The 11,315-nt window shown below is 40.6% G+C and overlaps 1 protein-coding gene across 1 annotated transcript in view; it reads right to left on the minus strand.

The window, feature by feature from the left end:
• Positions 1–4,813, minus strand: part of LRIG1 (leucine rich repeats and immunoglobulin like domains 1) — a 149,295-nt gene extending 144,482 nt beyond the window's left edge. The window contains exon 1 of the mRNA XM_082265954.1: positions 4,555–4,813. Coding sequence (XP_082122080.1) covers positions 4,555–4,733 — 179 coding nt within the window. The 5' untranslated portion in view covers positions 4,734–4,813. The remainder of the gene's footprint in view (positions 1–4,554) is intronic.
• Positions 4,814–11,315: the final 6,502 nt, after the last annotated feature.

The raw sequence follows: 11,315 nt of genomic DNA on the forward strand, positions 1-11,315 counted from the left end.
TTCTGTAGATGCATGGACAATGCGCTGCCCTTCTGTGGATGCATGGAGGGATCATTAATTCCTAATGGCACTTCCATGCATCTTGCAAACAAATGCGTGTTCGTGCCTGCTGTACCAAAGTACCATGCGTTTTGGTGTGGCGCAATTTTCAATGTTGCTTGCACCTTTTTTGCGCATTTCTCGTACATCAGGCAACGTATTAATATTAATGAAATGCCTTAAAATACGACGTGAGGGAACGCACAAAAAAGCGAGCGTTTGGATGTGCCTCTTGGTGTGACCGAGGTCCAAATCTGATCTAAAGTGGGGTACGCACTATAAGAAAATCGGGTGAACGATTGTCCGATTTTCACAGCAAATCGGATCCAATGAAAGAATTCTCGCACGACAAAGGCTTTTTTGTTGTTTATTGTTTCTGAACATGCGTAGTCTTTCTTTTCTGATTTTTCTTGTACAAAACACGTACGAAAACAATACAAATTGAACAAAAATCGTTTGGTTTTTTTCCCGTACGAGAAGAATTTTGGAGTTGGCCATCTGAGAATTTTCGTAAGAAAATTCTGAATCGTCTGTAGAAAGTTCTGTACACACTATACGAAAATCGTACGAAAATTCTTTGGACGAAAATGCTTGCCCGATTTTCTTCTAGTACGAGCCTTTAGTTATGCCTATTCCATTCTTTGCTGATTTGATTGTTTTTATTAAATCAAACAAATAATCGAGCAGATAATAAAATCGATGTATGTATGGCCATCATTAGAGGGATATATTTCTGGGGCCCTAAATGGCAAGACTGCAGCCCAAAAATAGTGCAGTTCTAAAAGCCCAAAACAATAAATGACATTCATTTGGGACCCATAAATAAATGAAAGAAGTACATTTGGGGTCCAAACCCTGGAGAGAAAGTTCTACGGTTTACAGAAGCAGAAGAACGCAACACTCAGAACCCGAGGAAGAAAAGACTTCATGTTTTTGGCAGTCAGGTCGTGTAGAGAGACAACTCTTTCACACCAAGCACCTTGGAATGGTTTCCAATTCTGAATTTTCATCATTATCTATCTTCTGTTTTCGGAGAATATAGAAACTTTTACAAAGTATCCGTCGCAGACAGCTGACTTCGTATTGGAGGAAAAATCATGGATACTCTCAGGACTTCCGGGTCCCTTTGTCAACTTGTTGTCTGCACTGAAAACTTCCACTCTATATTTCTTTTATTTCTTATCCTGTTGCTACTTGTTACACCGTATCAATGCCAAAACACCACGGACTTCATTTCATCCAGGTCAAACACTGCTAACAACCCACACATTATACCATTTCTTTTCCTATTCAATACTTAGAAAAAAACTTTCAACAACCAAATTATATATAAATAATAGAACGTCTGCAGAAATAAACGCACACATTTTTCATAATTAATGCACATATATTACATTGGGGTGCTGAGTTACAAAGAATAAGAACAGGAATTATACCTGTAGGACACAGATATACATTGTACACTAGAATATATTATGGACACAAGATACAAGATAATGTGTGTACAATTATATCAATCCTCTGCTTATACTTTGTACCGGTATATAGATGGAACTATGGATGTTTGTGTTACTATTTGTTATTAATACTTTGTGCATTACCACAGAAGAAAGAAATAATACTGAATGCTGGGCAAATACTGGTAGAGGTAGGCCTAAAAAAAGTTAAGGTGATGCCTAATAATTGAAGCAGTAGAGAGAGAGAGAGAGAATGAAAGAGAGAGAAGAATGAAACAGAGAGCAAGAGAGAGAGAAAGAAAAGAATGAAAGAGAAGAAACAGAGATTGAAAGACTGAAATAGAGAGAGCAGAATGAAAAAGAGAGAGAGCAGAATGAAAGAGAGCGGAATGAGAGAGAGGGAGAGAGAGAAGAATGAAAGAGAGAGAGAGAGAGAAGAATGAAAGAGAGAGAGAGGAATGAGAGAGAGAGAAGAATGAAAGAGAGAGAGGAATGAGAGAGAGCAGAATGAAAGAGAGCAGAATGAAAGAGAGCGGAATGAGAGAGAGGGAGAGAGAGAAGAATGAAAGAGAGAGAGAGAGAGAAGAATGAAAGAGAGAGAGAGAGAGAAGAATGAAAGAGAGAGAGAGGAATGAGAGAGAGAGAGAATGAAAGAGAGGGAGGAATGAGAGAGAGAAGAATGAAAGAGAGAGAGGAATGAGAGAGAGAAGAATGAAAGAGAGAGAGAGAGAGAGAGAGAGAGAGAGAGAGAGAGAAGAATGAAAGAGAGAAGAATGAAAGAGAGAGAGAGAGAGAGAAGAATGAAAGAGAGAGAGAGAGAGAGAGAGAGAGAGAAGAATGAAAAAGAGAGAGAGGAATGAGAGAGAGAGAAGAATGAAAGAGAGAGAGGAATGAGAGAGAGAAGAATGAAAGAGAGCGAGAGAGAGAGAGAGAGAGAGAGAGAAGAATGAAAGAGAGAGAGAAGAATGAAAGAGAGAGAGAGAGAGAGAGAGAGAGAGAGAGAGAGAGAAGAATGAAAAGAGAAAGAGGAATGAGAGAGAGAGAAGAATGAAAGAGAGAGAGAGAGGAATGAGAGAGAGAGAGGAATGAGAGAGAGAGAAGTATGAAAGAGAGAGAGAGAGAAGAATGAAAGAGAGAAAGAGAGAGAGAGAACAATGAAAGAAAGAGAGAAGAATCTAAGAGAGAGAGAGAGCGAGAGAGAAGAATAAGAGAGAATGAAGGAGAGAGAGAGAGAGAGAGAGAGAGAGAATGAAAGTGAGAGAAAGAGTAAGAGATAAGAATGAAATAGAGAGAGCAGAAAGGAAGAGAAAGAGTGAGAATGAGAGAGAGAGTGAAAAGAATGAAAAAGAGAGAATGAATGAATATATGGTAACTTTGCAGAGGGGGTGAGAGATGAGGCTGATTTTCCAAGGATTTGCGAATGTGCACAAACTACATTTTATTTGCATTGTGATTGTCACATCCTTAGTAAATCAGATAACCTCATTATATGACCTATGTACAGAGACCGGAGAGAGAATGTCACCCTTCTATACAGAGTGTCATCCATGTGCACGGTATATATTGGTGGTGTATATAGAGGATAGGACACGTGTATATATATATATATAATTTTAGCTCTGTATGATGATGTATATAGATACAACAGATAATAGGAGAGGAAAATATACAGTATATGATGAATATAGATGATAGGAAAGAAGTATATAGATATATAAAGTATATAGATGATAGGAGAGAAGTATATAGATATATAAAGTATATAGATGATAGGAGAGAAGTATATAGATATGTGATGTATGTATAGATATATGATGTATATAGATGATAGGAGTATATCAATATATGAAGTATATAGATGATAGGAGAGGAGTATATAGATATATGAAGTATATAGATAATAGGAGAGAAGTATATAGATATATGAAGTATATAGATGATAGGAGAGGAGTATATAGATATATGAAGTATATAGATAATAGGAGAGAAGTATATAGATATATGAAGTATATAGATGATAGGAGAGGAGTATATAGATATATGAAGTATATAGATAATAGGAGAGAAGTATATAGATATATGAAGTATATAGATGATAGGAGAGGAGTATATAGATATATGAAGTATATAGATTATAGGAGAGGAGTATATAGATATATATATATATATATATATATATAGATAGGAGAGGAGTATATAGATATATATATATATATATAGATGATAGGAGAGGAGTATATAGATATATATATAGATGATAGGAGAGGAGTATATAGATATATGATGTATATAGAGGATAGGAGAGGAGTATATAGATATAAGACGTATATAAATGATAGGAGAGGAATATATAGATATATATAGATGATAGGAGAGAAGTATATAGATATATGAAGTATATAGATGATAGGAGAGGAGTATATAGATATATAAAGATGATAGGAGAGGAGTATATAGATATATATACATAGATGATAGGAGAGGAGTATATAGATATATGATGTATATAGAGGATAGGAGAGGAGTATATAGATATAAGACGTATATAAATGATAGGAGAGGAATATATAGATATATATAGATGATAGGAGAGAAGTATATAGATATATGAAGTATATAGATGATAGGAGAGGAGTATATAGATATATAAAGATGATAGGAGAGGAGTATATAGATATATATACATAGATGATAGGAGAGGAGTATATAGATATATGATGTATATAGAGGATAGGAGAGGAGTATATAGATATAAGACGTATATAAATGATAGGAGAGAAGTATATAGATATATATAGATGACAAGGAGAGTAGTATATATAGATATATAATCGGTGTATATAGATGATAGGAGAGGAGTATATAGATATAATCGGTGTATATAGATGACAGGAGAGGAGTATATAGATATATATAGATGATAGGAGAGGAGTACATATATATATATAAATGATAGTAGAGGAGTATATAGATATATAATCGGTGTATATAGATGACAGGAGAGGAGTATATATAGATATATAATCGGTGTATGTAGACAGGGAACAGTGGGACTTACAGGTGTGTGGCCCCGGGGGGGAGCGGACTGGGCACCTCGGAGAGCCCCCGGTAGCTGCAGTCCACGCTGGCCCCGGTACAGGTGCAGTTGCCCGGACAGGGCGCTCCGCCATCCAGACATAATCCGAGGAAGATGTGGGAGAGAAGGCAGAGGAGCGGGAGAGGGATCCGGGGTGTCATGTTCTATAATCCGGAGAGATCGGAGAAGAGAGATCGGTGCCGGAGATCCTCTATTGCGATCCTGCCATGGTCCGGTCCCGGGGGGGGGGGGGGAGGAGGTGATCTGCAGTCCCGGGGGTCCTGGAAGGAGATGAGATCCGGTGCTCGGACGGTGTGTGTGGGGGAGGGTAGCCTGTATAGTCCAGCGCTCTTCTCTCTGTACAGATCCGCAGCCTCTCCGCTCCGCTCTACAGCCCGGACTGCTGCGGCTCCGACTCTACCAGACAGGCGTCTTCCTATTGGCTGACTCGTGGCTGTGTCGCTTCCGCAGATTGGCTGAGAGCTCCCCCCTCCCGCCCAGCGCTGGAAGTTTGTAACTTTGTTGCGGAGTTGTAGAGAAGAGTGTGAAAGTCATCAGTGTGATGTGACATGTGTGCTGTCCCCGGGGTCAGCTGTCACTGATCACCCCCTCCCCCCCCCAACCCCAACTACTAACCAGCTTCTCCAATCATAGCCAAATACGGAGGACAATACATATATATATATATATATCTGTCCATCCAGTCTTCAGATGTACACAGCTCTGCCCCACAGGACAGCACTGCATGCAGGGATGGGACACAATTTATTTCTGCTGCAGTTTCACTTTCACATACAGATCTCTTCTCTATTAGCTTGGGTTTTCCGCCAGCCCAATAGCTGCATTCCGCCACATGGCCAAATAAGGTCAGTGATGTCACCAGTATCCCCTCTATGTATACCCCCTGTGTATATGCAACTATGGGGTGCAGATTAGTGATCGACCCATATCGTTTTTTTTAATGCCGATACCGATATTTTGGTCATCGGATATCGGTATCGGCCAATATCTGCTGATATTTTCAGACATTAAAAAAATTATTATTTTTTTATACCAGATCGCACGATATTGGTTTAATCATTACAGTATTCATCCAAAAATACAATACATTACATCACTTCCAAATTTATATTCTGTTAGTAACCTCTTCATTTTGGATGTGAGATCAGCATGGAAAAAAAAAAAAAAAAAACAGACGATCATTCGTCCAATAATTTCATCATGTGTACTAGGCATGAGAAAGAGAAAAAAGTGAGAGAGAGGAAAAGTAGAGAAGGATAAAGAAAGAAGGAAAGTCAACACAGAAAGAGAAGAATAATAAAAAAAAAAAAAAAGAGAGAGGGAACGAAGGAAAGATATGTAAAAACATCACAGAAAGAAAGACCAAAAGATCAATTTTGTAGAGAGAGAAATGTGTCAACTTTGAAAAGATAGGGAGAGAAAGAAAGAAAAAAAGAAAGAAAAGAAAAGAAAAGAAAGAAAAGAATGAAAGTAAAGAAAAGAAAGAAAGGGAGAAAGAAAGAAAGAAAGGAAGAAAGAAAGAAAGGAAGAAAGAAAGGAAAAAAAAGGAAGGAAAGAAAAGAAAGAAAGAAAGAAAGAAAGAAAGAAAGAAAGAAAGAAAGAAAGAAAGAAAGAAAGAAAAGAAAGAAAGAAAGAAAGAAAGAAAAGAAAGAAAGAAAGAAAGAAAGAAAGAAAGAAAGAAAGAAAGAAAGAAAGAAAGAAAGAAAGAAAGAAAGAAAGAAAATAATGAATGAACGAAAGAAAGAGAAGAAAAGAAAAGAATGAAAGAAAGAAAGAAAAGAAAAGAAAAGAAAGGAAAGAATGAATGAACGAAAGAAAGAGAAGAAAAGAAAAGAATGAAAGAAAGAAAGAAAGAAAAGAAAAGAAAAGAAAAGAAAGGAAAGAAAAGAAAGAAAGAAAAGAAAGAAAGAAAAGAAAAGAAAGAAAAGAATGAATGAACGAAAGAAAGAGAAGAAAAGAAAAGAATGAAAGAAAGAAAAAAAGAAAAGAAAGGAAAAAAAGAAAGAAGGAAAAGAAAGAAAGAAAATAAAGAAAGAAAGGAAAGGAAAGAAAGAAAAGAAAAGAAAAAAGAAAGAAAAGAAAAGAAAAAAAGAGAGAAAATAAAGAAAGGTTAGCTTTGTAAACAGAGAGAGAGAGAAATACAGAGAGGTAAAGCATCATAGAAAGACAGACAAAAAGATCTATTTTGTAGATAGAGAGAAATGTGTCAACTTTAAAAAGATGGAGAGAAAAAGTAAGAAAGGATGAAAGGAAGGAAAGAAAAAATAGAAAAGAATGAACAAAAAAGAAAGAAAGGTTAACTTTGTAAACAGAGAGAAAACAAGATAGAGAAACAAAAATACCAACTTTGCAGGGAAATAAATGTCAATTTTAAAAAGACAGAGAGAAAGAAAGAAAAACTTTGTAGCGAGAGAGAGAAATATCATCAATTCATCAATTCACATTTAAAGTGGTAGTAAACTCAGTTTTTCAACTTGTACCTACAGGTAAGCCTATAATACAGTAAGGCCTCTTTCACACGGAGCGGACCGTATTGAGATCCGCTCCGGCACTTTTTTTTTTTTTCACGGACATGGGTGACACTTGTGTCATCCGCTCCGTATGTCCGCATATCATCCCATCCGTTTGCGGATGATATACGGACATAATGAATGTCTATGTGATTGCAGATGTCAGCGGATGACACGGCTGACATCCGATTTTGCTTCCTTTCCGTTTTTTTAAACGGAAGAAAAAAGAGGGTTCTGTTCCGTTCCAAAAAACGGAACAGAACTGAAAGGACGCAAATCGGATGTTAGCGGATTTCATCCGCTGACATCCGCAATCCCATAGACATGCATTATGTCCGTATATCATCCGCAAACGAATGGGGTGATATACAGACATATGATACGCCCGTGTGAAAGAGGCCTAAGTCCCGGTTCACACATATGCGATGTGGCAACCCTGTGAATCCACTGCGGATTCCCGCATCACACGCACCTCGCAGACAGTTCACACTGCCATATGCGAATCGCTGGGGGTGTCAATACAAATTTAAGGACACCCCCAGATCAGGTTGCATATCACAGTGCTAACTGTCAGTTCGGACATGAATTGGATCGCATAGGTGTGAACACCCATGCGTTCCGATTCTGGTGCGGACCCAAAAAAAGGGTCCTGGGCGAGTTTGCTCCGAATGCTATGCAAATACAATCTGTATGGCTGAATTTGCATCCCACAGACATCTGTCATCGCATAAATGTGAACCGGATCTAAGGCTATGGGACACACAAAGCCTGGCTTAGTCTGACCACCCCCCCCCCCCACTCTTTCCTCACTGGCCATGATTGACGGCAGCGGGAGCCAATCAGGAGAGGGAGTCCCAGGAGAGCTTCGGCTCTCATGCACATCATTGGATTAAGCTCAAGTAAGTAAGTAAGTATTAGGGGGGTGCGGGGTAGCTGCTCCCTGAAAGTTTTTAACTTTATGCAAAGAATTCATGAATGTGAAAATCCTTCAACCTGTTTAGGACCACTTTAAAGGGTTTGTGTGCATCAGCCCCCCTATTACTTACCTGAGCCCCCTCTCTCTATCCAGCAATGTTGCAGGAGTGTCTCAGCTGCTCAGGATTCCCCTCCTCATTGGCTAAGACAGCAGCACGGCGCGATTGGCTCCCACGGCTGTCAATCATATCAGTCAGCCAATCAGGAGAGGGGGGGGGGTGGGGCTGGGACTCAGCTCCATATCTAAATGGACACAAGGAGATGTGACTCGGCTCAGGTGCCCCCATAGCAATCTTCTTGCTGTGACGGGCACTTAACAGGGGGTAAGGACCAGGAGCACCGAAGAGGGACCCGAGAAGAGGAGGATCCGGGCTGCTCTGTGCAAAACCAAGGGCACAGAGGAGGTAATTATTACATTTATTTATTTATTTATTTTTAAAAACAAGACTTTACAATCACTTTAAGTCCAGGGGTAGAGGAAGGTGTAAAAAGCTTGCGCTAGATGGTTCGTTTTTCTGGTTGAGCCAGGAGACTGAGAAAAAAATAAAACATACAGATTCCTCCATACACACTAGATGAATGCAGGAATGCCCCCCGGCCAGGACATTGTATTCCAACAGCAGAACTCTCTGCTGTTGACCAACAAAAGTTTTCCAGCTAATCTGTTCGGCAGACGTCAGTGGCCTACCTAGAGCATTTGGCACCCAGGGCGGATCCTATATCTGGCACTCCCCCCCCCTCCCCCTCAAATTTAAAATGTAAAAACACCCACAAAAATGTGTAATGTTTTCAAGAATGTTTATTGCACAAATTCCACAGCCCCCCATCACAGTGCCCCTTGCAGTCTGCCCCCCCCCCCCCCAATCTCTCTAATCACAGTGCCCCCATTTACACTCTCTGCCTCCCCTGCACAGTCCTACCTAAACAAATAGCTCAGGGTTCCTCCTGAGGTTCCTAGGGGTTCCTTGAGAAATGGGCAATTTCTGCCTCTGATAAGTTCCCAATGACACCAGTGTTCCTTTAAGCTATCTGTAAGGAGGTAATTCTTCCCAATGATGACAAAAGTAAGGAGCATTCTTCCCTCTGACTGTCACACTAATGTGTCATAAGTTGTAGATGTTTCATTTTTAGCAGGGGTTCCCCGAGACCAGAAATTTATTTCAAGGGTTCCTCTGTGTTGAAGCTGTTGAGAAAGGCTGATATAGCTAATACTATTAGCAATGTGCTTAAGTTTGAGTAAGAGGTTGGAGACGTGCTACAAGAGATGGTCAGAGACTGTGGACATGATACAAGAGATGGTCAGAGACTGTGGACATGATACAAGAGATGATTAGAGACTGCGGACATGCTACAAGAGATAGTCAGAGACTGTGCGGACATGATCAAAGAGATGGTCAGAGACTGCAGGCATGATACAAGAGATGATTAGAGACTGCGGACATGATACAAGAGATGGTCAGAGACTGCGGACATGATACAAGAGATGGTCAGAGACTGCGGACATGATACAAGAGATGGTCAGAGACTGCGGACATAAAACAAGAGATGGTCAGAGACTGCGGACATGAAACAAGAGATGGTTAGAGACTGCGGACATGATACAAGAGATGGTCATAGACTGTGCGGACATGATCAAAGAGATGGTCAGAGACTGCAGGCATGATACAAGAGATGGTCGGAGACTGCGGACATGATACAAGAGATGGTCAGAGACTGCGGACATGAAACAAGAGATGGTCAGAGACTGCGGACATGAAACAAGAGATGGTTAGAGACTGCGGACATGATACAAGAGATGGTCATAGACTGTGCGGACATGATCAAAGAGATGGTCAGAGACTGCGGACATGATACAAAAGATGGTCAGAGACTGAGGACATGATACAGGAGATGGTCAGAGACTGCAGACATAGTAAAAGAGATGATTAAAGACTGTGGACATGCTACTAAAGATGGTCAGAGACTGTGCGGACATGATCAAAGTGATGGTCAGAGACTGCAGACATGATACAAGAGATGGTCAGAGACTGCGGACATGATACAAGAGATGGTCAGAGACTGCGGACATGAAACAAGAGATGGTCAGAGACTGCGGACATGAAACAAGAGATGGTCAGAGACTGCAGACATGATACAAGAGATGGTGATAGACTGTGCGGACATGATCAAAGAGATGGTCAGAGACTGCGGACACTATACAGGAGATGGTCAGAGACTGCAGACATAGTACAATAGATGATTAAAGACTGTGGACATGCTACAAGAGATGGTCAGAGACTGTGCGGACATGATCAAAGTGATGGTCAGAGACTGCAGGCATGATACAAGAGATGGTCAGAGACTGCAGACATGATACAGGAGGTGGTCAGAGACTGCAGACGTGAAACAGGAGGTGGTCAGAGACTGCAGACATGATACAGGAGGTGGTCAGAGACTGCAGACATGATACAAGAGATGGTCAGAGACTGCAGACATGATACAGGAGGTGGTCAGAGACTGCAGACGTGAAACAGGAGGTGGTCAGAGACTGCAGACATGATACAGGAGGTGGTCAGAGACTGCAGACATGATACAGGAGGTGGTCAGAGACTGCAGACGTGAAACAGGAGGTGGTCAGAGACTGCAGACATGATACAGGAGGTGGTCAGAGACTGCAGACATGATACAGGAGGTGGTCAGAGACTGTGCGGACATGATCAAAGAGATGGTCAGAGACTGCAGACAGGATACAAGAGATGGTCAGATACTGAGGACATGATACAGGAGATAATCAGAGACTGCAGACATAATACAAGAGATGATTAAAGACTGCGGACATGCTACAAGAGATGGTCAGAGACTGTGCGGACATGATCAAAGAGATGGTCAGAGACTGTAGACATGATACAAGAGATGGTCAGAGACTGCGGGCATGTTACAAGAGATGGTCAGAGACTGCAGACATAATACAAGAGATGATTAGACTGCGGAGTAGTCAATCTAATGATAAACTTCTGTTGATTGGGGCGACCACACAGAAAACAAAATTCATCTGGACCCTGCTGAATCAACTGGCCACATTTTGCTCCATCTATGGCCAGCTTTACCTTATTCCTCATTCCAGCAGGCTCCCTCCTATTGTGTGACTGGTCCCCTAATGCCTCTTCTCTAAGCCCTGTGGCTAGCGGTCACAGAATGATGTCATCACATACAATATGGGACTAGGACTGCTTCATTGTATGTAAGAATGGCGAGGGA

This window comes from Pelophylax lessonae, assembly GCF_965119305.1.
Source record: "Pelophylax lessonae genome assembly, chromosome: 8".
NCBI lineage: Eukaryota > Metazoa > Chordata > Amphibia > Anura > Ranidae > Pelophylax > Pelophylax lessonae.